The 27742-nt window shown below is 33.7% G+C and overlaps 1 protein-coding gene across 1 annotated transcript; it reads left to right on the forward strand.

The window, feature by feature from the left end:
- The first annotated feature begins 539 nt into the window (after positions 1-539).
- On the forward strand, positions 540-26708 carry LOC129950125 (tudor domain-containing protein 5). The gene is made up of 10 exons (XM_056061956.1): positions 540-981; positions 1049-1167; positions 6813-7878; positions 8033-8155; positions 11553-11629; positions 11692-11833; positions 11900-12118; positions 12173-12298; positions 26176-26216; positions 26295-26708. Exons 1-10 carry the CDS (start codon positions 793-795, stop codon positions 26533-26535), a joined length of 2343 nt encoding a protein of 780 aa, XP_055917931.1. The 5' UTR covers positions 540-792; the 3' UTR covers positions 26536-26708.
- The last annotated feature ends 1034 nt before the right edge of the window (positions 26709-27742 follow it).

A 27742-nucleotide genomic window follows, 5' to 3' on the forward strand; every position in this document is an offset into this window, starting at 1 on the left:
TATAGGGCATCCCATAACCGACATTACTTTCAAATTACCTTCAAAACATACATTAAAAATGATAACTATGATCCCTTTGTAAGTTTTATTTTCAAGACAAGATCGCTGATGTATGTACCTTACCTCATATTTTTCCATGGATCTGCTGTATCTTAAAAACGACTTCGAATTTTGAAAAATCCCTTTACTACCGTATTCTAGACATATTAAACTAGCAATTTATGTAGAGAAACTTTTGGAACTAGGTTTTTGTATTTTAAAAATTTGTTTTTGAGAATTTCGAGTCAAGGAAACAAGAGATGACGTTTTAATACTAATTATTATTTTTATCACCCAATCTATCTGAGGCGAGGCATAACCAAATAGGTGCAATTTTCTATACGAACGTGAATCGACTAATAGTCCATATGGTGGCGCCTGAATTAATTAAAATAAGTCCGCGCCAGATTTTGATGCCCGCGAGTTTTGATAGTTCACAAGTACACTAGTAAACAAAAATATTTACTTTCTTCGAAAATGTCCCGTTCATTTCATTTGATTTCGACTTCTGTCTGCTGTCTGCTGTTCATGTTTATGAGTTCATTCGTTGTCAAAACTCAAATCCCAAAATAAAACAATTAATTGTTGATCAAGTTTTGCACAAAACACATTTTGCGGCTCGCCATACTCTTCTCCAAGCAGTACGCACACTTTTAAAATTTTCATTTCCCAATCAATAAATAGAAACGGCTCTTTTTCAATCGAATTTAATTAAGTTTTGTTTATTTTTTGTGTGTGTGTTTAAAGTTTATAATGGAATCAGGATTCCTTAACGAAACAAAAACAATACTTAAATCCTTGGTTATATCCTCTCCCAATGGTATGACTGTTGACAGACTCAATAGGGATTACAAGGAAACAGTTGGAGAATGGATACCTTTTAAAAAACTTGGTTACCAAAACTTAGAACTTTTTCTAAAGTCAGTTCCTGATACGTTGGTGGTAGAGTATAGAATCAAAACATTAGGAAGTTTGGAAATCTTTTTAACTATCAATTTGTATTTTGTAGCTAACTGGACATGGACGAGAGGCAATGGTTGGATTCGTTTGCAGTGAAAAAACACAGCACATAAATGAATTGATAAAAAAACAAAAGAATACAACACGCGACAGGAAAGCAGCTATGCGGTAAGTTAGAGTTTAATAAATTTGGTGGCGCAACAGTCCGTAGAGAACCAGGGCTTAGTGACTTACAACTCTCAACCATTCCTGTGTGCGAGTAATTGCAGGGATGGAGGGGACCTACAGTTTATATGCCGAATCCGAACGGCCAATTTGAGAAAGCACTTTTTCATGACAAGAATTAAAACTTTAGGTGCCACAGATAGGGATCGAACCCAAAATCTTTCGCATGACAATCCAACACATTTACCATCATGCCACGGGTACAAAAAAAAATTAATTGTGAAGCTATGACAGTGTTGAGGGTTTTTTCCCGAAGGATGCCGTATTGAAACTAAAAATAAGAATACATAGTATAGGCATGTTTATGGACATCTAGTATTTGTACCACAGTCAAAAAGTGCGAAGGCGAGGGCAGACATTTCGCAATGAAATCTTATCCAATAAACTGAGTTGAGTGAGATGTTACCACACCGTGTCTTTCCCTGTCATTGCAATTTTAGGAACTCAAAAGTAATGTATACAACAACTATTATTTGCCAACCTATCCTAATTCTCGCACTGTGTGCTGTAGGGTCATTATCCAAAAAATTGTATTTTACTGAACATGCCCACGGTTGCCAGTTTTGTCATTTACGACCAAATTTGGTCATAACTTTCTTACTTGGTCGCATGATCATTTCTTATTCCATTTGGTCCCTTTTTTTAAGATATTGAAAAAAAACTTGAGTCTATTCTTAAAAATAAAATACAAGCCTAAAGTAGGTACTTTTAATTATTTTTTTTATTTTTGAAAAGATTTTTGATTCGAAAGTAATTTTTTAACAACTTTAAGTATAGTTTTTTCTTAGGTTTTAATATTTTATAAAAAAATATAAATTCGATTTTTCTTAACATTTTTGTACATGTCAAAAACGTTATTCTTTGTTGGAAACAATTATTTCGGTGATGTTACCATTTTTTGTTCGTCAAATATTCGAGGTGACAATTATTTTTTTGTCAGTTTTTTTGATTTAAGAAAAAAACGTAAATGGATTTTTTCCAAAAAAATACTTGTTTTTTATTACATTACAAAATATTTTATTATGTAAAATTTACTTAAAATCGCCAGCGTTATTGGTTTGTGAGCTATTTTGGATTAACCAATTAACTTCCACTCATTTTTTTTGAGAGTCCTTTTTGTATCTTTCTGTATTATTATCTGTATAACAACATTTATTTGAAGTTGAAATGTTCAATTCTACAAATCGTATAGATTATAATAACTTCTATATGAATATGTCTAGGTGCACCTTGATTACATGAAGGTAGTAGTCTAAACAAGTACTAGGGCATCGCATCGTTGAGATATTTAGGACTAGAATTTCTGACTTGTAGCTTTTGTAGGAAATATTATGAAACTGTTAATTGATCCAGAGATGTCAAAGTTCCTCTTTTGAGGAACTCGGAGCAAAGTTAATTAACCTGAATACTTCATCCCAGATTTTATATATGTATATTGGCTGGCGCAACAGTCCGTTGAGAACTAGTTCCTAGTGACTTACAACTCTCAACCATTCCTGTGTGCGAGTAATGTTGTCAGGAATGGAGGGGACCTAATGTTTATATGCTGAATCCGAACGTCTAATTTGACAAAGCACTTTTTCATGACAAGAGTTACTCTTGGAAAATTTGTCAATTCCTCGCAAGAGGCAGTACCCGTGAAAAGACAGGGATCGAACCCAAGACCTCTGGCATGACAGTCCAACGCACTAACCATCATGCCACGGGTATTACGCAACCCAGATTTTACATTTCATTTTTTCATTTCATAGGTTAATAACTTAAAATGTAATGTAGATAATGCAGACTTTCCTTTATTAACTAACTCGATTCACCATAATGCAATATTCATATGATCTGCCAATTGAGCTAAAAAAACTTAATTATATAAATGCTGACTTCATTGCCTTAAATAATTTTTATAAATCATTTAATTTGGAAAGCGTATTTCAAAGAAAATTACTTTCAGAAATGTACACAAATTTTAAAAACCTCCTTTTTGAGGGCATAGAACTAGAGAAAAAAAAGTCATTCAAATTGCATAATAAAAGATTAAACAATTTAGAAATTGCCAAAAATAAAGCTTTCAAGCGTTTTAAATTAACAGGGTTCGCCGAAGATCGAAATCGGTTCCTTCAATTCAGAAGAGAATTTGACTTTCTAAACCGTTTCTTGTACAAACAATATATATGTACCACTGAGTCAAACATTGGGAAAAACAGTAAATCGTTCTGGGTTTTTATAAACTCGAAGCGAAAAAGTACCTCCTCTTTTCCTCAATCGATGGAATACGATAATGACAAATCTAAAGCCAACTTATCTCAATTTTTTTCAAATCTTCTTATAATACAGACACTATTCTAGATGTTAGCACTATGTACTCCAATGCTGATGACTCGATTAATTTGGACCTCCACATTTATCTGTAGAAGAAGTTTTGGTTGCTTTATGCGAAATCAATATTTCAAAATACAAAATACCACTTCTTCTTTTATCAAGTTGCTCTTCCAATTTACGTCTTCCCCTAACATTACTTTTTAACAAATCTATCTCATCAAGTACTTTTTTAGAGAAATGGAAAATTTAATTCATTAATCCGATTTATAAAAGTGGTGCTTAGCAATTAATTAAACATTATAGGCCCAGCTATCGGCTATTCCAAAGCTTTTAGAAAAAATCATAACTGGAAATTTCTATTTTTTTTTTAAAGAGTTACTGTCACCTAGTCAACATGGTTTCGTCAAGGGCCGCTCAACAGCCACAAACCTATGTCTTTTTACGAGTTATTTCTTAACCCAAATGGAGAAAGGTTATCAAGTGGATGTATTCTACACAGATTTTGTTAAAGCATTCGACCGAGTTCATCACGGTTTACTTATTCATAAACTAATGAAGATGGGTTGCAATAGCTCATTTCTAAGTTGTTTGGAATCGTATCTTTCAAATAGAAAGCAGATTGCGGGGGAAGACCTGAGTCAACATCAAGTCCTAGTGATGTTGACTCAGGTCTTCCTCAAGGTAATCATTTAGGCCCATTGCTCTTCCTTTTATTTATAAATGATTTACCTTCAGTTTTAAAGAAAGCCATTTGTCTAATGTTTGCTGACGATGTCAAAATTTATTATGGCATCCACACAATTTTAGATTGCGCAAAACTTCAGATGGATATAGACTTGTTCCTTGATTGGTGCAGATTCAATCACCTTCAATTAAATTTTTCCAAATGTAAAATTTTCAGTGCGACTCGATCACTAAACGTCATTAATTGTATAAATTAGATTTTCGTGCACATACTGACTTTATAGTTTCCAAAGGAAATTCAATCCATGTGTTCCTAAAACGAAATGCATCTTATTTCAAAGATGTCTATACACTTAAAACGTTGTTCAATTCATTAGTGCTTCCTTATTTGGAATATTGCTCTATAATCCGGTGCCCATTCTATGCGAATGGAATACTTAGATACCCTCCCTTCCCATGCCACAACCGGAGTAGAACATTTAGATGAACGAATAACAAGTGTAATTCATATCTCAGCGCCATTTGCCAGTAGCAATAACAACTCTAATTCTTTTACTCCTAAAAACGTATGGTTTGATAATGATTGCAAGAAGCTCCGCAAACTATCATTTGTGTATCTCAAACTATTTCGATCCACAAATGCATTGTTCTTTAAAAGTATTTACCTTCACGTAAATATGGAGTACAAGACTTTATGCGCAGCAAAAAGAAGAGATTACAATACTAGTCTGGTTTTCTGGGATAATATTCGCAAGCTAGGAGGACGTTGTCGACATTCGGTGAATACTCTCGCAGCTGAGACACTAGCGACTCATTTTAAAACGCTTTTGTCGGCTGACGTGAATCTCCATACCTTCTCTTATGCTCTCCCCAAATTTATAGTCGATGAACTGGATGGTCCAATACTGTTACGTGAATTGGAATCAACTTTACAAAAAATGAAAAATAATAAAGCACCTGGTTTTGATGGAATTCAAGTAGAATTTTACAAAAATGGTACTGAGCAATTGTAAAATTATCTTCTTCTATACTTCAACCGATTATATAATGAGTCTCATGTTCCAAACAATCTAAACAAAGCAGTTATTTTTGCAATTTATAAGAGTGGAGATGTGAACCAGCCAGAGAACTATAGAGGCATATCTATTCTTAGCTCATTAAGGAAGATCTTCACTTCAATACTCTACGAACGGCTGACGAAATAATGACGAAATGAAACTACATCTAGAAATATGTATAAGAACCTCAATCACCAGTTACCCTCGGAAGCGAATTATTTCTGTACTGAATTTTCGGCCGAAGCTATAAGCTACATATTCAGAACTCGTGTCGAATTGTTAAACTTAAACTTTATGCCCCACCGAGCTGACTTGTCACAAATTTGCGAGCTTTGCAACAGACGAGAGATTGAAGATGCAATCCATTTTATTGCAATCTGTCCAATGCTGCAGGAAATCCGACGATTGTATTTCGAATCAAGTCATCTCACCCTAAACCGACTTTATGAAATACTCAATGGAGCGATAGGATGGTCTACCCTCTATAAGTACTGCAAACACGCCTTAGCATATCGCAATAGTTATGTAACTTAAAACAGCAGTTGTTGCAGTTCAAGCACCAAAATTTTTGTTGATATCTTTTGTGTTTCAAATCAATTTAAAATTGAAAACGTATAAATATATTTGTGTTTCAAATCATTTCAAAATTGGTATCTTTTTGTGTTTCAAATCATATTAAAATTGTTAAATTTCTCAATTGAATTGTGTAAATCTAATTTTAGTTACTTTATGCTTTTTTGAATTTGTATACTATAAAAAAAAAACTTGTTACTTTTATTTATTTTATTTCATTTTTATTCTTTATAACACTAAATGAAATGTCATAACAGGCAGACGGCAGAATAAGCCATGTCATTATTCTTAAGAAAAGAAATATTGTTATTCAAAAATTTTTGTTAATAAAGAAGTTATCTATCTATCTACTTAGAATTGAGCAAATTCAAAAAAAGATTCACGCGATTTGCTTTACGAAATTTAAATTGGTCTGGCGACATGCCAAATTATCTCTCCAGGTGTGCCCCGATTGGTACAAAAACGCTTGAAGTCAGAAGGAACGCTCAAAGCATAATTTTTATCAAAGATATTGTTTCAAATCGATTAAATTCTATTGAATTACTAAATATTATAAACTTCTATGTCCCAGAAAGAATACTGAGGAACAGATGTGTAATTTTCCATGTTTCTACTCACAGAACTAGTTATGGAATTAATGAGCACATTTCGCGTTCGTTGTCACTATTCAATTTGGTTTGCAATTAAGTTGACATCACAATGAGTCGAAACCAGTTTAAAAACATTGTTTTACAGATATTGAGTTAATTTCAATTATAATGTTACATTAATGCTATTAGTTCAGTCTGTGCCTGTTATGTATATTTATAAACATTAAACATAGTTTGTTTAATTATTTAATGTAATCAGCAGGTTTAGAATCGATTAAACAAATAAATAAATAAACTGTAAATAATTAAGATAATAATGTTGCTTCCTTTTCTTAAATAATAATTTAATTGTTTCTTTGATTTGTAGGCTTCAACCAGCTTTATCAAACTCACACTCAATACCTGCAAGGCCTACTCAAAATAAAGTCTTTAACCAGCCAGTGTCTAAAGTTTACTGTACATATAATCCTAAACCCATTCCAATCAACAGCTACGTCCATCTCTATCAACCCCAACAAAATGTATATCTGCAAAATTTATACCAACAAAACTTATATCACCAAAATTTATTACAACAACAATTATATCAGCAATGTTATCAACCAAACTTTCAAAGTAAACCTAAAAGTTTCCTTCCCGAAAAATCAAATCCTCAAATAAATCGGACAACATCAAATGTCAATATAAGAAAATCACAACCTCCCTCCACTGACTCCAAAATAAATTTTAACCAAACTGACATAAATAAAAAAACACCCGCGATTAATGTGGACAAAAGTAGTATCTCACTTAAAGAAAAGAACACCAAGAGTTTGTTATCCGAACCGAAAGACCCAAAAAGTATCTTCGTTGATGTACAAAATTCAAATAACACTTTACCTCGGAATGATAATCTAAAGAACAGTATAGAAGATAAAAATAATTCAAATGAAAGTTCCAATAAGGCGACGTGTTCAAAGACTTCAGCTAAAATAATATTTCCTTCAAAGAGCAATGTGAAAGAAATGAAATCAGACAAGAGCGTTGCTCCAAACAATAAGTCACGCCATGAAGTCGAGTTAAGTTGTAGTAAGAATAAAAGTGATACTTCCCTTAAGGTGCAAGTGCAACAAAAAAATACCACTGCTTTACAGACTAATCCAAAGAACTCTTCAGATAGTTTAATAAAGTTCCCAAGTGTTCCTATCAAGTTCAGTACGAAAAAAAAACTGACTGAAAAAATCATAAAACGTCCTGAATTACCAACAGTCTCTGAGTTACAAGCACTGATACATCCTAAGCCAAAATCAGCTGATCCCGATGTAACATCTCTAGTCTCTAAAACATCTTCAACTGTCGATAATGTTAACAAAAGCAGATATATCACCGATCCATTCTCAACAATGGACTCGAGTGATAATGATATTGACGAAGCCATACCAGAATTCGCAGCGGTAAGATAATTAGTTTTTCTTTTGAAAAAGTATTTGCATTTTTATAAAACATACAAACGCATTAATTCTGTATTTTATTAAATTTACTCACAAAAACTTTCACCAATTGACTTTAAAATATTTTATCTAATTCTTAAAAAAATTCGGTTTTTAGGACTACCGCGTGTTTCATGTTGACTTTCCTGAAAATACTGTGCCATTTGGAAAGAAGATACCTAGTGTTCAACTTCCGAAAGATTTTACAAAAGGAGCTGTCATTGGCGTTTTTATTTCAGAGGTAAATGTTTTGAATGTAATTTTATTGCTACAAAATATATTATAATAGTCTTTATAACAAAATTTATGGGAAATCTTTAAGTATTGCCTTCAAAAGTAGAGTGAATTGTTTTTGGAAAGAAAACGAAACTTACTTACTTACTCGATCAAAAAATCGATGAGCTTTCAGCAGCCCTCAATAATGCAATGGAAACTGCATGCCCCCTCACTACAGTGAGGGGAAAGAAGAAACCATACTAGACTAGACACCCCCAAGATTGGGACTCATATAAGGAATCCCTCAAAAAATATAAACAAGAATTGAGAACAGCCAAAAGATCCTCATGGAGATCCTTCTGTAGCTCAATTGAAGAATCCTCGGAGGCATCAAGGATAAGGAAGATTCTCTCGACAAAATCCAACCATGCCTAGTTGACTTAAAAACTCAGATGGTACATGGACTAACTCTTGCGAAGAAACGCTAAACCTGCTACTAGACACCCACTTCCCAGACATCTCCGAATCCGTTAATACAACAAACCGTCCTGGGTCGGGTATTAACTTAACTTTTCCTCAAGGTCTTGTTACAAAAGAAAAATTGACATGGGCTGTGAATAGTTTCGAACCTTATAAATCTCCAGGTCCAGATCAAATCATACCAGCTGAGCTACAACTTACCATTAATATAACTTTTCCCATCATTGAAATGATCTTCAAAAGTTGTATAAATCTGGTCTATATACCTCAGCGATGTAAAGGTAGTTTTCATTCCCAAGGCCTAAAGACCTAAGACCTATTAGCCTATCATCATTCATTCTCAAAACTCTGGAACGATTGATTGATATCCAATCAATCGTAATAGTATTGATAAGAGACTATCAATGTCTCAGCATGCATACCGCAAAGGAAAATCTGTAGAAACAGCCTTGCACACTCTGGTAAGAACTATCGAATACTCCCTAGAGCAAAAGGAATATACTATGGTGGCCTTTCTGGATATTGAGGACGCTTTCAACAACGTTGACACATCCACTATCATTTCTACTATGACGACCCTAAACTCTGTGAAAATAATACTGCAAAGCAGGATCCTCAACTCTAAGATGAGGGATTTTTGTACGAAAAGGTGTGTCGGTAGAGGCACTCCGCAAGGTGGTGTTCTATCCCCTTTCTTCTGGAACAAAGTGGTTAACGAATTACTAATATCCCTTGAAAGGGAAGGCTACAGGGTGGTTGCGTATACCGATTATGTTGCTATCGCCGTCACAGGAGATCATCCTAATACACTGAGAGACCCCCCCCCCCAAAACCCACTCAATATGATCACTAGATGGGCTGATCACTGCGGACTTAGTATTAATCCTCTAAAAACAGACCTCGTCCTTTTAACACGGAAATACAAGATCTCAGTAATTGTACCTCCTTCAACAAAAGGTGTACAACTAATTTTTACCAATGAAGCCAAATATCTTGGTCTGATATTGGACAAAAAATTAAGTTGGAAACCTAATGTTCAGGAAAGAGTTAAAAAAGCTGCAGTAGCTCTTTTCCTTTGCAAGAAAGCCATAGGAAGCAAATGGGGTTTTCAAACTCGCATAACCTATTGGCTTTACACATAGGTCATCCGACCAATACTTATGTAAGTGGTTGCAGTATAGTGGACTGCACTGGAGAAAGGCACATATTACGACACACTCAGCAGAGTCCATAGCACTGCATGTCTCTGCATAAGCGGAGCACACCCTCAGCAGCGTTAGACACTCTCCTCCATCTGACACTCCTCGACATCTTCAGCAAACAAGTGGCCGCGAGTACAGCTATAAGACTCAACACCTCATCTCAATGAACCAACAACGATGTGGGGCACTGCATCATTTTAAACCTCTTTGGTTCTATACCAAAGTACATAGACTACAATATTCCAAAACCCCAAATTGGAAAAAACTTCCAGGTATCCATTCTATCCAGAGATGAATGGGGAGACAAAAAACTCCTAGATGACAAATGCATCCATTTTTATACAGATGGATCCAAGACAAATGAGGGAGTTGGTAGTGGTGTGTACTCAAAAAAACTTAATCTAAGCATCTCGTTCCGCCTCCCTAATCATTGTAGCGTCTTCCAAGCGGAAATTTTAGCAATCAAAGAGGTTCTCTCCTGACTAAGAGAAAACGTGATATTAACTTCTGATATCCGCATCTTCTCTGACAGTCAGGCTGCTCGATTGTCGATCGTCTCTTATGAAGATGGCGCAGCAATTTAACATTCACCTATGTTGGGTGCCAGGCCACAGAGACATCACGAGAAATTGTAGAGCCGATGAACTCGCTAAAAATGGAACCGTCATGCCTATTTCACCTGAAAGGCAGGAGATAGGTATACCGAAAGCTACATGTAAACTTATGCTAAAAGAAACAGCTTTTGCGATAGCAAATTCTAGGTGGCACAATTTACCAACATGCGCATCCACAAAACTCATATGGCCTTCACTGGACCTAAAGCGCTCTAAAGACTTGTTATCTCGAAGCAGACTTCATATTAGCTCCCTAATAGGTGTCCTTACGGGACACTGTATATAGGCAGACACGTAATACGACTTTATGTAGCCTCAAATGACTTCTGCAGGAGCTGTATGGACGAAGAAGAAGAGGAAACAATCTCTCACCTTCTCTGCACTTGCCCTGCTCTTTCACTAAAACGCGAACTTCATCTGGGAGACTGCTCTTTGGATAATCCCAGTGATTCTTCGCATTATAAAAAGGTCAAAATGGTTCGATTAGTAAGAAGTTGTTCTCTAGAATTATGTGGTATAACAATGGACCTTTTCTTTTGGCCAAAGTGTGTGGATTCTGAATCCCCAGCCACTTTAACCCTACCTAATCTAGATGGTTCAGGAACAAAGAAATATCCGAGATGCATGGTAAGATTATTTCAGTTTCTTAATTCTGAGATCGAATTCGAGTTGAAAAATTATTTAGCTCCACAAATTAAATTATTATACTTTCTGCGTAATCGCAATAGCCCCGTTAAGTCAAAACGGACAATGTAAGACATTTAAACAGATATGGGTCTATCAATTTTATCAAAAAAAAATTGCCATGTGAGCCATAAGCAATATCCATAACTCAAAACGGTACTACCATAATTTGATTTATGATATTTTCACAAATTGACAAAGCGCACATAAAATCAATGAATCTATGTCTTCCTCGAAATTGCAATGGACTGCATGTCTTTCTAAAAATGGACCTTTAGCTTGTTTGTAACAGATATAATAGTTTGAATCAACCGCCAAGCCACTGCAAAAAAATGTAATACTTATCAAATAAAAATATTGTCCTTTTAAAATATTTATATATCTTAAAAACTAACAAAAATGTATGAGTTTATGTTTTCGCATGTGTTTTATTTTTACGTAGATTCACAGCCCATTTAAGTTTTGGTTTCACCCTCATAAAGAAAATCATGAGCTTGATGTTCTTATGAGCGGAATAGAGTAAGTATGTTAAACAATAAATTTTGAAAGTTATTAATAAAAACCCAATTGCTATTCTTAAGGTCCTTTTATGAACGTCTTGGAGACGCTGATTTACTTATCCCAAAGTCATGTATCACTCCAGGACAGGTGTGTGTTGCCCTATACAATGACATGTGGCATCGAGCTGAAATATTATCAACTGTAACTAAAAACAATGTCAAGGTAAATAACCTGAGTAATAATAAAACATTCAATTTTATTAAATAAAATTTGTACTGTTATTTAAAGGTTCTCTTTGTTGACTATGGAACGGTTTCGAAAGTCGAAATTTGTCATATTAAATATCTACAAAATCGATTCGCTGAAACACCTGCGCAAGCTATTCGTGGTTCTCTGTCACATATCAAACCAATATCTCAAGTGTGGCACAAGCGGGCAATTCAGGAATTCCTTTCATTAGTAGCCGAAATTTTTCTTTATGCGCAGATCGTAGAAATCGATGAAAATGTATATTTGACTTAATACTTCTTTTAAATATGCACTGTAGTTGTTTGTTTACAGGAATCCACAGTCTACATGGTGTTGTGTGATACAAATAGTGGCCAAACTATACAAATCAATAAGCTGTTGGTTGATAGAGGATTTGCTAGACTTGATAGTGAATGGGACGAGAACAAAATCAAACAGGTATGATTAGCATTTAATTTTTTTCTCAGATAATTAGACATTTAGTGGTTGCATGAAGTTCAATTGGTCAAGTTGTGTTTAGCTTTTGATTTTAAGTTCTTGTATTTTAGTCGAAAAAAAGTGCAATCAATCAAGAATTGATACTTTGCAATATGAATCTATTATTAACTTAATAAACCCAATACATTTTTAACATGTACAGCTTAGTTTATGCATAAAAGAGAAAATGATTTATAAATCTTATGCTAGTAAATATAATTTTTTTTAATAAAAATTATCTTAGAAATGTTGTTTCTGATAAAAATTATTAAATTTAAAATGATACATAATACATTCATGCTCATAACATTTTTAGGAAAATTTGCATACTTAAAAATTGTATCGTGATATAAAACTTATAAGAAATACTAAAAAAAATGTCAGAGATTCATCATAGTTACGAAGGGAGTCAATCGTAGCTTTTTTGGGAATATTTTTAATCTGAATATTCCTTGGGGAAAAACATATAGATTGCATTAATAAAGAAAAACTAGTGTTTCAACTAAGAGATTTATTTCTCCATGGATATTATACTTTTAAATCACACTATCATATAATTTAAAACCGTATGATCTTTATTTAGAATAAAAAAAACAGTCATATTTAATAACTTGCCATGTCCTTTACTGAAGCGTAATTATTTAAGACATATCTGAGCTTAGGCACCGGTTATACCTATCAGTAAAATCAATCAGTGAAAAATGAAATAGGAAGGATTTGAAATGTTTTACTGATGAGCGTTCTTACGTCATTAAATTTGAAGTATTTAATAAGCCGGTGCTTCGCACCTCCTTTTTGTTGTTGATTTAGGGTTTGTTTTGAGATTAAAAAACGATTAAGGGAGTCAGATATGTTATGTTTGTTGTCAAAGTTAAGCTAAGAATTGTAGGTTTTTTATACATTATTTAACGATGAACTTTTCTCCTAGTTCTTTTTTTATTGATAAAATGGGTTTCAATCAATAGCTGATTGTTAATTTCACATTTCGGAACATAGTTGCTGCATTCAATCTCGTGTTATAGGTGGATTTTGGGATACCCTATTGAAAGAGTGGAAAACCAAAAATGATATAGCTGGAAAAAAAACAAGTTTCAGCTGTTCACAAAAAGCGCACAAACCTTTTGATTTCGAGGTTTAAAAATATTATAAAATAATAATAATAATGCAGTAATTGTTAGACGCCGCACAGTGGTTCGGTTTGTATGGGATAGCGGAAAAAAGTCTGTAAAATTTGAACGGTTCAACGGATTTAAATGAAATTTGGCATACATGTTAAGATTAGTCTTATACATATTTGGTCAAAATTTGGTTGAAAAAAAAAAATTATAAACAAATTTATTGACATTTTTCTAAAATTTGAGGGTTTTTGATTTTTGTATGGGAGAGCGGAAAAAAGTCTGTAAAATCTGAATTATTAAACGAATTTCAATGAAATTTTACCCACATATTAGTAGAGAGAGAGTAGTCTTATACACATTTGGTCAAAATTTGGTCAAGAAAAAATTATTAGAAAAAAAGTTATTGACATTTTTCTAAAATTTGAGGCTTTTGATGTTATATTTAAATAAAAGTTTTTTTTTTAGTAATCATGTCCTTCGTATTTTAGGGCATGTCTTAATACTTCATATTGGCGTTTCGACATTTCTGCTTGTATAAATAATGCAAGAGCCCTATTCGGATCAAATCATGAGCAGGAAAAACTCTCTGATGTTGCTGCATAGTTTATCTCTTCTTGAGGAAATATATTTCTAATTTCGTCCCTCTTATACCTTTTAGCTCGATCACAGCATTCTTCAAAACTCTTACGTGATCTTCCCATATAAGTTGACGTTTCGGGCAATACACTTTTGGTTAGTTTTACCTCGAAAACTCCTTCGAGCCAATGAGTGTATTTTTTTTCAAAATGACTTTTTTTTCTATGAACTGCGTTCCATCGACTTAAAAAATGAGACATTCAACGTTTCTTTAATTCTGACAGCACAGTTTCTATTTGCTCAGAAATTAAGTTGGGGTATTCCCTTTCAAAATATGGTAGAAGATTTTGAACATCATGTCCATTAGTAATAAGTTCACTACACAACACCGAATAAGGAATTTCGATTGAATGCATTTTAATGTATTGAATTCACTATACATGTATGATTGTTATTATATTTCACTTCACTTTCACTTATTGGTTGATCAAAGAGTAAAAATTTTTCTTAAACACCTTGCACAAATGGTCAATAACTCAATACTGACTTTTTTTAATTTAATCCTTTATATATATAGATTTAAGTAAGAGATTTTATTCTAATTAGACAGGTAATACAAAATTACACAATGCACAATAAAAACCAAGCAATACAATTTTAAAAATAACACCTTTTTTATTTCTACCTGCCTTTTAGCAAAAAATAAAAAAAATAAAGGATTATCCCTAAGCCTTTTCTTTATTTTGTATTAAGCTCTATCATATAATTTAAAATATTATAAAACCAAATTGTTTTTCGTGTTTTGTTTCCAAGAAAATTGAGTTCAAAGTTGAAAAAATTTTCCGGGCAGAAATAAATGGTTTCGCAAAAATCGAAATTCTCAGACCTGGGTCAATGTATTAATTTTGTTTTATTTTTAAAATAAAGTTTGACGTTTTTTCTTTTTTTCCGATTCAGTGAAATATTTTTGATCATAACTTCCACATCTGCAAGTAACTGCAGCTGATTTTTTCTGTGCTTTAACATGAATGTATGCAGCATATGCTGACATACTTACTTTCTTGGTATCTTTTGGCGCTTTTTTTTAAAATCAAAAAGTTTAAAAAAACGTATTTTTTCCTAGTACTAAAACTTCAGACTACTTATAGAAGCTATCTTTTATAAATACATAATCAATTTTTTTTTAGATAATCGAAAATAGAACGATTAAATTATTTAAGAAGATAGAGAATTTATTTAAAGGAACTTCGGAAAAAAGCAATCTCAAAATTTGTTGAAAATACGGTTCGCGATTTGAGTAAAATTATTTTTCAACTTTGAGGGCTTGTAAATCAGAACATACAATATATATGTTAAAAAATACTTTTAAATCATACGCTCGGGTTATATAAGAGTACTTAAACATAAAATTTAAAAGGGTAAATATGACTTCTTAAAAAGACTTTTACCGCTCTCGCACCACTGTGCGCCGCACAGTGGCCCGTTGATTCAAAACTGCTTGCAATATTCATTTTTCCAGTGGGCCAATGCAAAAATTTTTTGTTCACTGGATTCACAAATATTTGGAGCTCGAGTAATCGACAAAATTATTCAATTTGTGTTATTGGTGTGCCTTATAGAGCAGGCCAAAGTTGAAGATTTTTTATAATGATACATTTTTTAAAATTTTATTTCATAACTTTGAATATAAAAACTAGAAAAGGGATTCGAAATGCTTTTTGTTTTTGTGTTCATAATATGCTTTGCCATTATTTAGATCGATAATTAAAACACGTATTTTTTAATCGTTTGATTTAATGTTTTTGGAAACAATACTTTTTGCACCATTTTTCGACTTCAAATTGTATAGAAAAAAAAACTAATGAGTGGTGTGCTATGATCTCAACTTATTCAGAATCGTTATATATTTCTTAAATTCAAAAGAGCAACTGCGACATTTTGCATCGAACTGAGCTAGGGAGATTTGAATTGATGAAGTCATTCATTTTTTCCCCTCTTTTTTCATGGAAAATTCTTTGGACGAAGTACGATTAGAAGAGTCTTGAGTGCAGGTATTTACTCTAAGGTATAAAAAGATGAAAAATTAGACTAAAATAATCATTTGGAATTCAAACGAGTGTTCGAGCAGTTGCTTTTATTTAAAAAAAAATTAAATGGTTATTCTAAATGAGGGTTTGTTTGACCTTTTTGTCAACTTTTATCACTTGTAATGAGTTTATATCTGCCTTAGAAAGTAAATACCAACTTCCAGATGCAAATGTCTTGGCAATCAAACAGATATTAAAACAATTTTAATACAACCTTGATAGAAAACAGATAGCAGAAAAAAGATCAAGAAATTACTTTAGAAAGAATGCAGAATACTTACTTAAGGTGGCGCTACAGTCCTGTGTGAACTAGGGCCTCACCCAACAAACTTCTCCATCTAGCTCGGTCCCTAGCTAGATGTCTCCAGTTTCGCGCTCCAAGTTGGGTGAGGTCACCTTCCACTTGTGCGCGCCACCTGATCCGCGGTCTTCCTCTACTGCGCTGTCCTGTGGGTGCGGATTCGAAGACTTTCCCGTTCCATTCATCGGGCATGTTTTCTTCCGACCATATCTTACAGATAAGTTGGTGCATGCTCCTAACCAACTTATCTCCAGCTGCTTTAAAGAGCTCGGCATTCAAGCCATCTGCTCCAGCGGCTTTATTAGACTTCAACTTAGATATGGCAATCTTTACTTCGTCTAAGTCGGGAGGACGGGATTGTTGGCTTTCGTCGTCTATATCGAATGGGTCATCCTGCCTGACAGCGGGATTCAGTTCTTCGTCGCCGTTATACAGTCTGCAGAAGTGGTCCTTCCATATCCTCAGCATTGACTGCGGTTCCACTATGATGTTTCCACTTTCGTCTTTGCAGCCTTCGGTTCTAGGTTTATGTACCTGTGAATTTCGTTTCACCTGTTCATAAAACTTTCGAACCTCATTCCTGCTTTTATACCTCTCAACATCTTCGACCGCACGCTTCTCATGCCCTCTCTTTTTCCTTCTGAAAAGTCGGCGTTCCTCTCGCCTCTTCTGCTCATAGAGCTCACGAGCAGCTCTCGTCCTTTTATGCAGCGCCGCTTTGCGTGCCTGTTGTTTGGCTGCATTTGCCTGCCGACATTCCTCATCAAACCAGGGGTTCCTTGTTGGTGGCTGTTTGAAACCCAGCACATCAGAGGCGGCTTCTCTGATTGCATCTTGGCAATGTTGCCACTGGTTTTCGATACATTGTGTTGGCGGCAGAGAACTTCGAGAGAGGTTACTTGTCACTCGGTCGGAAAAGGATTTGGCGATCTCTGGCGATTGTAGCCGTTCGACGTTGTATCTTCTCCCAGCACCTCCCTGTTTTGCCTTGGGTCTGGAAATCCGAAGTGCTACCCTGGCTACAATGAGGTAGTGGTCCGAGTCGATGTTAGCTCCTCGGAAAGTTCGTACATCCATAATGCTGGAAGCGTGTCTGGCGTCGATCGCAATATGGTCAATCTGGTTGACGGTAGATTGATCTGGAGAAGTCCAAGTTCCTTTGTGGATGTTGAGGTGTGGAAAACGCGTACTGGCTACCATGACGTTTCGCCCCGCAGCAAAATCTATGAGCCTGAATCCATTATCGGAAGTGTCGTCGTGCAGGCTGTTTTTCCCGATTATTCCACCAAAGATGTCTTCCCTTCCTAGCTTGGCATTAAAATCGCCCAGGACTATTTTAATATCGTAGCTAGGGCACTGCTCATATGTTTTGTCTAAGAGCTCGAAGAACATATCTTTGGTGTTGTCGTCTTTCTCTTCTGTGGGGGCGTGAGCGCATATCAGGCTAATGTTGCCGAATTTAGCCTTGATGCGTATGGTCATGAGGCGCTCATTGATGCACCTATAGCTCAAGACTTCTTGCCTAAGTCTGGCTCCAATGACGAATCCGCATCCAAATAAGCGCTGTTGGTTTTCGTGGTAGCAGTCACCATAGTAAATATCGCAGTTTTTCATCCTCTTTTTGCCCGGCCCATCCCATCGTATTTCCTGGATGGCGGTGATATCTGCTTTATATCGTTCTAGGGCCTCCGCTAATTCTTCGGCCGCACGTGGTCTGTTAAGGGACCTAACATTCCACGTGCATATCCGAAGTTCGTTGTCCTTTATTCGTTTGCGTTGGTTGTCAACAGTAAATCCGTCCGTATCCGAGGCTTGTTGGTGCTTCGCAACTTTGAAAGCTTTTACGTAGCCAGGAAGTCACCCCGACGCACAACCTCCAACCTGGAGGGCCAGATCCTAAGTATAACTCCAAGGATGGGGAGCCGGATAAAACCGCTCCTTACAGGCCTGGGCTCCGAATAAGTCGAAGAAGCCCTATAAGGTGTTCACTAAGTAGTTCAACCTTACTGGAACTGTAGACGCCACCGTTGATTCCATCTCGGGAAATTCCTCCGCTGCCGTCTGGATAAGGAGAGGTGCCTTAGTGGAAACACCTCTCCCCACCTCTCTCGTTTGCTGCCCCCAACAACTTTCCACTGGGGTTGGAACCCAATCTCCAGTTGAGGTACTAGGCACCCGATGTTCACCACGTGGAGGTGAGAGTAGGAGTTGATAGACAGAGGTTGGTTTTAAGAAAAAACCTATGGACGCTTGTGTCCTCTTGAATGCACATGTCTACCATTTGAACATCGAAAGAATGCAGAATGCCTTTCCTTATTTCTGCATATCAATACCGGAAAAACTGAAGAAGCGGGTGATCTCCCAACTACATCAAGAGGGAGACCAAGGAAGCCAGTCAGTGAGTGCGCAATATTTACAAAAAAAAACTAATCAAAGCTACAAAGGAGATATGTACAGAACATCTCTCTGAAGCTTTGACTATAAGATACAACAACGACCATCTTCTGCAAGTCCACTTCGTGTCAAAAGAGTCAATAAAAGCATTCACACTCCCGAACACAATCCCATAAAATACACCAATGATAACGCATTACATTTGTTTATGGATTTGGGACTCTCAAAAGAAAAATATAAAATCCTGAGAACTTCGTTAAGACATCACAACATAGATGTCTTGTCATTCTACAATATGATAACAGCTGCGATAAAAGAGACAGTTCCCGAAAACTGCGAATAACTGGAATCAATGAAAAAGTTACAATGAGGCTAAAAGTAACATTGAACATTTTGCATTGCAGAGAAGTAGTGAATGCAGTTAAATTTGGAGAGCGTACTAGGAAAACTGCAGAGCTTTTACAACAAAAGTATCCAGAAAAACTACTCACAGCCAAAATATTGGTTCATATTCAAAAAATCGTTGAATATCAATCACTACCATTTAGAGAAATGTCTGAAAAACACAGGAATGCAAAAATAACGACTACAAGAAATATCGATATCAGAATACGTATAAAATATCAAGGACTCGGCAGACCTCTTTGGATCCACTTATTTCTTCCTTAAGGCATGTGAGAAATCAAAAAAATCTGTAAGAACGATACTCTCCAGAAATGATGAGTTTATTACAAATTTCCCCGAACTTAGATGATAGTTTTCAAGAAATTCAGTGTTTTTATATTGTTTTGTTTTTATTTATTTTTCCACTATTTGACTTGTAATATATCAACAAAGTACATTATGTACTCTAGAATACTTTGTTCCCACTGTTTCTCTCGAATTGGTGCTTTTACTTTTTTGCTCTTCTGTTTAAATTCACTCAGATTACTTAAAAATTGATTTTGACGATTGCATATTAAATACAGGGGTGGAATCGGCTAAGGTGATAGTTGACCATCATTTTTTTGATAGTTAAATTGACTATCATTTTCATTCCGTCTGTGTAAGATGCTTCAACTCAATTCAATTCGATTGAGCAATTTCAGATTCAAATTGTTAAAATTCGTTGTTGCTTTGTTGAAATTTTAAATTGATTCTTATAAAATATCTAAATAAAAGTTTCAAATTGGCTTTTTGAATAAAATTCTTACTTTTCTTGCTTTTTTCGAATGTCGTAAGCTTTGTCGGTCAGAGGAATGTGTTTTCTTTAAAGCCTAGTACATACTTGTGAACCATCTCGTGAACCCATACAAATTTCAGTTTTTGGTTCACCCGTGAACTTGCTTGTGAAGCTGAGTGGAGAACAAAGTGGAGAGTTTTCGTTCACGGGCAATTCACGTGCAAAATGTACGGGAACTGTTGGTGAACCTTTGACATTTGGTTTGTTCATGTTCACAACGTGTACTCACAAGTGTGTACCAGTGAGCAATGTCAAAAGTACACTTTCTCCACTGGCGAACGTTCACTTCACGAGGAAGTATGTACTAGGCTTAAAAAACAAAGTGAACTAAGAAAATTTTCCAGTCGTTTTTGTAAGCGTCTGGTAGCTCTATTCGGAATAAACATATTTCTTTGAAAACGCACATTTTTTTGTGACAGCTTTTTAGGTATCAATTTGAATATCACCTTATGTAGCTCAAATTCGATCATCAACATTACCTTAGCCGATTCCAATCCAGTTTATCATTTTTTGTTTGTTTGTTTTATATTTTTGAGCTTTTTTTTTAGAAAAAAAATAATATGATGAATTCTAATGCCAAGCATTTTGTTAAAAAAAATTGCATTTGAAGCTAAATTTAATTGGTAAATACGTTTTAAAAATGTTGATGAAATTTTATATTTGGTGAACAGCTGATCGCAAAATGCCAAACAAATTTATTTTCGGCTTAGGGGAAAGTTAAAGATATCATTGAAATCGATCCGGAAAATAATTTATATTGATATTTGACGTTATTTCCCCTTGATTAGAAATGAAAATAATATACTTATGAATCGGACAGCTGACACTTTTATGTTCAAATGTAAAACGAATCGTTCCACTGGTTTGTGTTCCACTTTCACACAACTCAAATGACAGATTTCTGTCAGTAAACATTTTTCGGTGAGTTTCAAATCAGTACATTTTTTCCAATGAAGGAAATTTTTAATGATAGCTATAACTGGAGCTAAAACTGGTACCTTATTGATTGCGTTCCAATTTTTCACTGTTCGGAATGCATCAGTACGAAAGTGACAGATGAAATCAGTCATTCCGTAATTTCGGAAACGATAATAGTCAAAACGATTATCATTAACGATATCGTCAATAATTTGCTTCACGTAACTTTATAACTATCGTCTCGTTCAATCGTTTTTAGTATAAGTTCGTTGAGTATATTACGCTATGACTGAAATGTCAAAATGAAATCAACGAAAGATAATGCTTGTTCAATAGCTTGAAAATGTTGTTATTGGGTTTTCTCTGAGAAATTTTGAAAATTTGTAAAAAATGTATTGTTAATAAACATACCACCTATTTTGTGATGTTTATTGCGAGTGTCACTTTTTGTGTTATAATTTGTTGCCGCCGAATATAAAACAATAATATTAAAATGTTTGTCTAGTGTCTGATATTTTTGTAAATCAGCTGCAGTAATAAACCCAATTTGGTCCAAGGGAAGGGAGTGAAGACTTCATTTTATCCGCAGGGAAGATAACTTGGCTTCAAAAATATTTTTTGTTTCCAAAACTAATTTGGATTAGTGCTTTGTGCAAGAGCGATACAAAAATCGTTACCTATCGAATATACCAATGTTCCTACGCCCCAAAGTTATATCATTATAAAGTCCTCTTTTGCAATTCCAAAATTGTTTTATTTATGTAACAACAATTTAGAGAGATTACTAATGTTTTGTATATACTTCAATTTGCTTAGTTGTGAATGGAAATTATTAGCAGACGATACTTACTTAGCTATGGTGCAAACGCTATCGTTTTGACGATATCACTTCGACGATTATCGTCTTACGTGAAGTGAGACTATCGTCGAAACGCTATCGTCTAGCGTTTATCGTTTTACGGAATGACCCCCCTGCACTGAAACTTCCTCCACAACCAATCATAACGCGATGGGGGACTTTGACGCGCTTAACATATAGAGTTTTTACTTACAGCTTAAAAAAATAATGTGCATCTTAACCTTAAATGTACACATTTCACGGGCTAAAGTGAAAACTTTAGCTATTAAATTATTTAAGAACGCTATTGTCCAGCAAGTTTTAGTCTAACTATTTAATTTAGTAGACTTTTATCATATGAAAGCATTGCAAGATTCTAACAGTTTTCTAAATATGGCATATTTAAGAGCAAAACACAACAGTTTAGAGGGTTTTTATTGCTTTCATGGCGAAATGTTTTTTTTTTTACGTAGTTTTTTGGACTCAATTTTTAGGAGTCCGAAAATCTGTCACAAGTGGTCGTACGTTTCACAAAATGTACGCACACAATGTTTCGTACGGCTTTTTGATGTTATTTGGTATATTTGCAATTTACAACCACATCAAATTTCTCAGAAAATAAAAATTTGTTCACTTTTATTCTTATTTAAATATTTTTCCACTTTTTTGTTTTAAAAAAAATTATAATCACCAAGTTATTCACTTCAAAAATGGAAACGTCACATGTGTCGTACGTCAAAGTTAAAAGTTGGTCAGCTCTTTCGACTCCGGCTGCGGCTGCGATTCCAGTTGCGTCGCGTTGTGTTCGTAAATTTTCATTTGCGTACATTGAATACTTGGGCAGCTATTCAAGTTACGACTCCGACTCCGGCTCCGACACCATTGTGTTGCAGCAGTTAAACGTAGATTTGAGCTGATGCTTCATCTTAAAGGAGTCAAAAAGACTTTAAAATTGGATAGAAAAATGTTTGGTTCTTGAATTTATCTTTTGCTGTTTTTTGGACATTTATATTCTTAAAATTCGTATTTAAATCTCAGTTCTAGAACATCTAAAGCAAATTCCCTTCAAAATGTAGATTTCTTTAATTTGTAACTATCTTAAAAGTTTTATTTAACAGAAATCAATTTTGAAAGAAATATATTGCCCGGCTGCAATACCTGCAAAAAAAAATTTAAAAAAATGACATTTTTTATCATCAAAAATCATCATCAATTTGAAAATTTGGCCATCGACAAGAGTTTGCATTGAATGACAAGATTATTGAAATCTGTTGATTAAGTTCTTGAGAAAATTTGAAAAAAAAAATAACGGCTTTATAAAGGGGTTAACCCTTCTGGAGCAATACCAAAATATGCTTTTCTTGTAAAACGAAGCCGAATTGAGAAAAAAATTAGAGAAAGTTTTAAAAAAATCTATCGGTTAATTTCTGAAAAAAATCGAATTTACACCAAAAGATTTGTATGGTGACTGCTGTTGTTTTTAGTATTAAAAAATGAAAAAAAAGCCTTAAACTTATCGGCTTAGTTTCAATCGACACAGTGGTTTGGGCTTTAGGGAGCAGGACAGACAGACTGACGAATGGAATGGAGGACTCACTTTTTTGACTTTTCTTACATCGTAATATTCGAAATTTTGTACGAATGGAATACTTGCGATACATAGAAACTATGTATCGCAAGTATTCCACTTAAATTTTCAATACTTATGTGAAGGCTAGTTTCAGGAATTTAAAGGGAACTTAATATAAAATTGAAGATCTCTTATTTAAGGTTTCTTTTTAAAAACCTTAATCTTTGCTCTTTGTCTTGGATACAAATTTTATGAAACTAATTTAAAGAATTACTTAAGTTACAACATTTTAAATGTTTTTAACAGCAAACCAATTTGGTCAATGTCGTTAAATTACTAACAAATCTTTACTTATAAGCTTTATGGCTCATATGACCCCCCCCCTTGGATCGTTTTTGGGATAGGGCTGAATTTCAGAATCATATTATGTTCTTGTTCCAGACCACAGTTAAAAGTGGTACTTTTTGCAACAAAGTTTAGAAAGTAAAACACAAATTTTGTTTTCATATACAAAAAATAAATAATTCAAAATATAATAGGGGTCATATACTTACTTAGCTATGGTGCAAACGCTATCGTTTTGACGATATCACTTTGACGATTATCGTCTTACGTAAAGTGAGACTATCGTCGAAACGCTATCGTCTAGCGATTATCGTTTTACGGAATGACCCCCTGGTTATTTAACACGTCCAATTAAATCACGTAAATTTACTGATTGCTATAAACGCTCATATGTAAAACATTTTAGATCAATTCTGCCTCTATTAATAATTTATATATAATAGCTATCAGTAAAATTTGAAACAGGAGGAATCTGAAATGTTTTACTGATAAGCGTTTATAGCAAAAATACTCCATTTACCAAGATCGGAATCTTTCGTACGTTTACTCTCCAAAACCCGTTTGTTTGCATTTTTGTATTTGTAATTTTGACAATAAGTCCATGAATAGATGTGAAAACAAACAACAAAAAAACGATGCTGTGGGCTAGCTGCACTTTGCAAAGCAAAAACAAAATGGGGAGGCTAATAAGTTTTTTTTTTTCAGATTTTTCTTTTTACTTTTTTCGATGTAAAAGTCAGTTTTAGTTTTGCTGTGATTTTGTTGATAGCGAACCAATGTACATTTTTGTCTTCACTTCGGATTATTATATCAAAGATGCGTTCGAAGAACCATCAAGTTAAGGGTGCGAGCGTAATTTATTGAATTTAAATATTTTGTTTGCAAGTATTTAAAATCTGTATCAATTTAATTAATCCAAGTATATATTTATTGTTTGTTTTTAATGATTTAAGCTTGCAATTATTTTTCAATTCCATTTTGATTAATAAATATTTAATTTAAAAAAAAATAGTTATAATCGAAAAATACCTCATCCATTACATTCTTGATTAGTGGAAGCATACAAGTATTTGCTATCAAAAAAAATTATGCTTCAAAGGAACACCAACATTTAAAAAAAATAATAAGAACGGTTATAGCGAACTTGTTGAAAAAAACTTAAATCTATTTATTGCACTCATTAAGTTGGTATTGTGTGTAACTATGTTGCCTATTTCGATTCCTTAAAGATGCTTTACACAAATCAACTTATTTTTAAAACATGGTTCTCTCAAATTTGTATTCCAAATTTGTAACTCTAACATAGTCCCTCAAAAAGAAATTTTCAGGAATATTTCTGCAACTAACAAAACTAAAATTTGGTCTTGCAATTACCGAACTGCTTAAATGATGAAAATACTAATCTAATTGAGGAATCTGAGCTAGCTAAAGTTGGGAATGGAACTTCATAAGTATGCTTCTCATAGCATTGTCTGTACAAAAAAATACGGAGGCACCCGCCTATTGTTTCCACCTGAACTTCTAACGTAGCCAACAAAATGCTCTAAGCAAACTACATCTGAAAAAATGTTCTGTTTTGTTGTTTTACAAAGTATTGAGTTACACTTTATTTATTTTTGGTTTATAGCAATCAGTTAATTTACGTCATTAAATCAAATGTCACTTTGAGGCTCCGCGCCTTAGACAATTTTTGTACTGTTGCTTTCATCAATAAAATTTTTAATGATGTGATCGGAACAGTACAAAATTGGAACACCAACAGTAAAACGAAATGGAATTTTGTTTTCCTTTTGGCAGTCAGCTGTTCAGTAAAATATAATTTCATCATTAAAAAATTAAAATCGATTTATAAATTAAATTAAACTTTAAATGCAAGAATTCTTGAATAAAGAATTCATCTTATTGCATTAGTCTTTTGCTAGAAATAAATCTGTAACATGTTCAAAAACTAAAAACAAAAATTTTACTGATGGATTTTACTGATAGCTATAACCGGCCCCTAATATTGACGCCATCGGAATAGTACAAAAAAGATTACTCACAGACATTTTTAAATTCTCAATATACATAAATTTAACGGAAGCAATGTCGAAAATATCAGTAAGAACTTTGCGTGCAACTATAGGACGATGGTAGCAACGTTTATTGGGAAATGGAGGTACATCATTTTTGTCAACAACCACAATAATTCCGTTGGATGACATTTTACTTAAAAACTTAATAAGTTAAAGTCACTAATTATTAAGAGTCAGTTGAACAAGACTAGACAGTTATGTTAGTTCTTTCTCTAGCTCCATGAAAAATAGTATTAAAGTATATCAACAACATGTTTATACATAGATGCAAAAATAGATTGTATTTTTAGGATGCTTAGTGAAATTTATGTTACGATCGATTATGTGATAGTAGTGATTTAAACGTATATTACCACCATTATTTTTTTCTAAACTTCTAACAAATTAATTTCAGAATGGATATAGAAAACGTCACCCGCGGGATATTTTTCCAACGTAAATATACACTGAATAAAACACAAAACAGTTAAACAAGAATTATCTGTATACCATATTGGCAATTCGTTTTTTTAGGTTTGAAATGTTGGAGACTGGGGAATATCCATCGTTGTATGAATTAGAACAGTTACTGGCGCAAGGCATCGATTACGAAAAAATAACTGACAAAATTATACTCTCCAATTTAAGCAATCATAATTTGCACGAAAGATATTCTTCTCATGTAGAAAAAATGTCGTTTAATCTATTGGACACAAATCCCTTTAAAAGTGATATTATATCTGAAATTGTTTCCTTAAAAATGTTTGATAAATAATAACAGCACATTGATATAAATATACATATGTTTTCACATTAATTTCATTCTCCATCCCTCCATTAACATATTATGTATTTATGTATATAGAAAGTATATTTAACTAAAAATGTAAATTCTGTTCCATTCATTAAAATTCAGGAATTAAATATAAGATTCTAAAATTTCTCATTAATTTCGCCTTTCATTTGTACCCTTTTTTCTTTTTTGTTTTTCATTTTTTTAGTTTTCCTAAAATGGTAAATGAAGATTACCTTTGCTTGAAGAAGTAAAGACGTAATGTAGACTACCCGTGTCATCACACAATACTTTAAAAAACCTTGCATTCTTTGGCTGTGATTTAATAAAGTTAATTATTTTCACGCTTTCGTCCAACACGTCTTTAAGATAGACCGGCATTTTATTCATTGCGAGGGCTTCACGCACAGTGGTTTAAATGAGGATCAAAAATCAAAAAAATGAAAGTTTGAGCAATTTTTGTACAGAAGTATTAAAGATACAGGGCTCTAAAGTTACCCTTTTTTCAATAGCGTTTGTAAAACTTTAAGCCAGAATTCTTATTTTTATTTCAAAAACATATGGATACATATATATATGTATATTTTAGATAAGTCAGAGCAGAGAGCTCTAGCATAAAAATGTTTATGTTTTTTCCTTAGAGCTACAATTTTAGCTACACTTGCCTACACGCTCTGACTATATTCACTTGAAAGCTACAATATTGACCTAACTAGTCCAAAAAGAATAAAATCCGTCTGGATCCAACCCTGTGACTTATGTTCAATTTTGTTCACCTGAATCAGGTCTTAAAAAACACCGTTTTGACTATGATAGATCCCGAACAATTACAATTTCTTCGAAAATACTTACCTCAGATAACTAGATAAGAGCTTAATTTTTAGAAACTATACATATGTACCTTTCTTTAAAAAATAAAATAAAATTAATCTATTGACTAACATGTGAGATATTCAATTTTTAGAGCAATACTATTTTTTCCTAGCTTATTTTCCAATTGTTTCCTAACTTTTATTTAAAAAATTACAATAAAAATGAAAAAAAATTATGATCTATTAAAATATATGTAAGTACCTTAAAATAATATGAAAATAAATCACCGAAAATGATATTTTTTTAATAACATCAGAAATTAAAAAAAGATTCTCTTCTCAATTTAAACGGAGATACATGTTAGTTAGTTACAATC

The sequence above is a fragment of the Eupeodes corollae genome, chromosome 3, assembly GCF_945859685.1.
Source record: "Eupeodes corollae chromosome 3, idEupCoro1.1, whole genome shotgun sequence".
Classification (NCBI taxonomy): domain Eukaryota; kingdom Metazoa; phylum Arthropoda; class Insecta; order Diptera; family Syrphidae; genus Eupeodes; species Eupeodes corollae.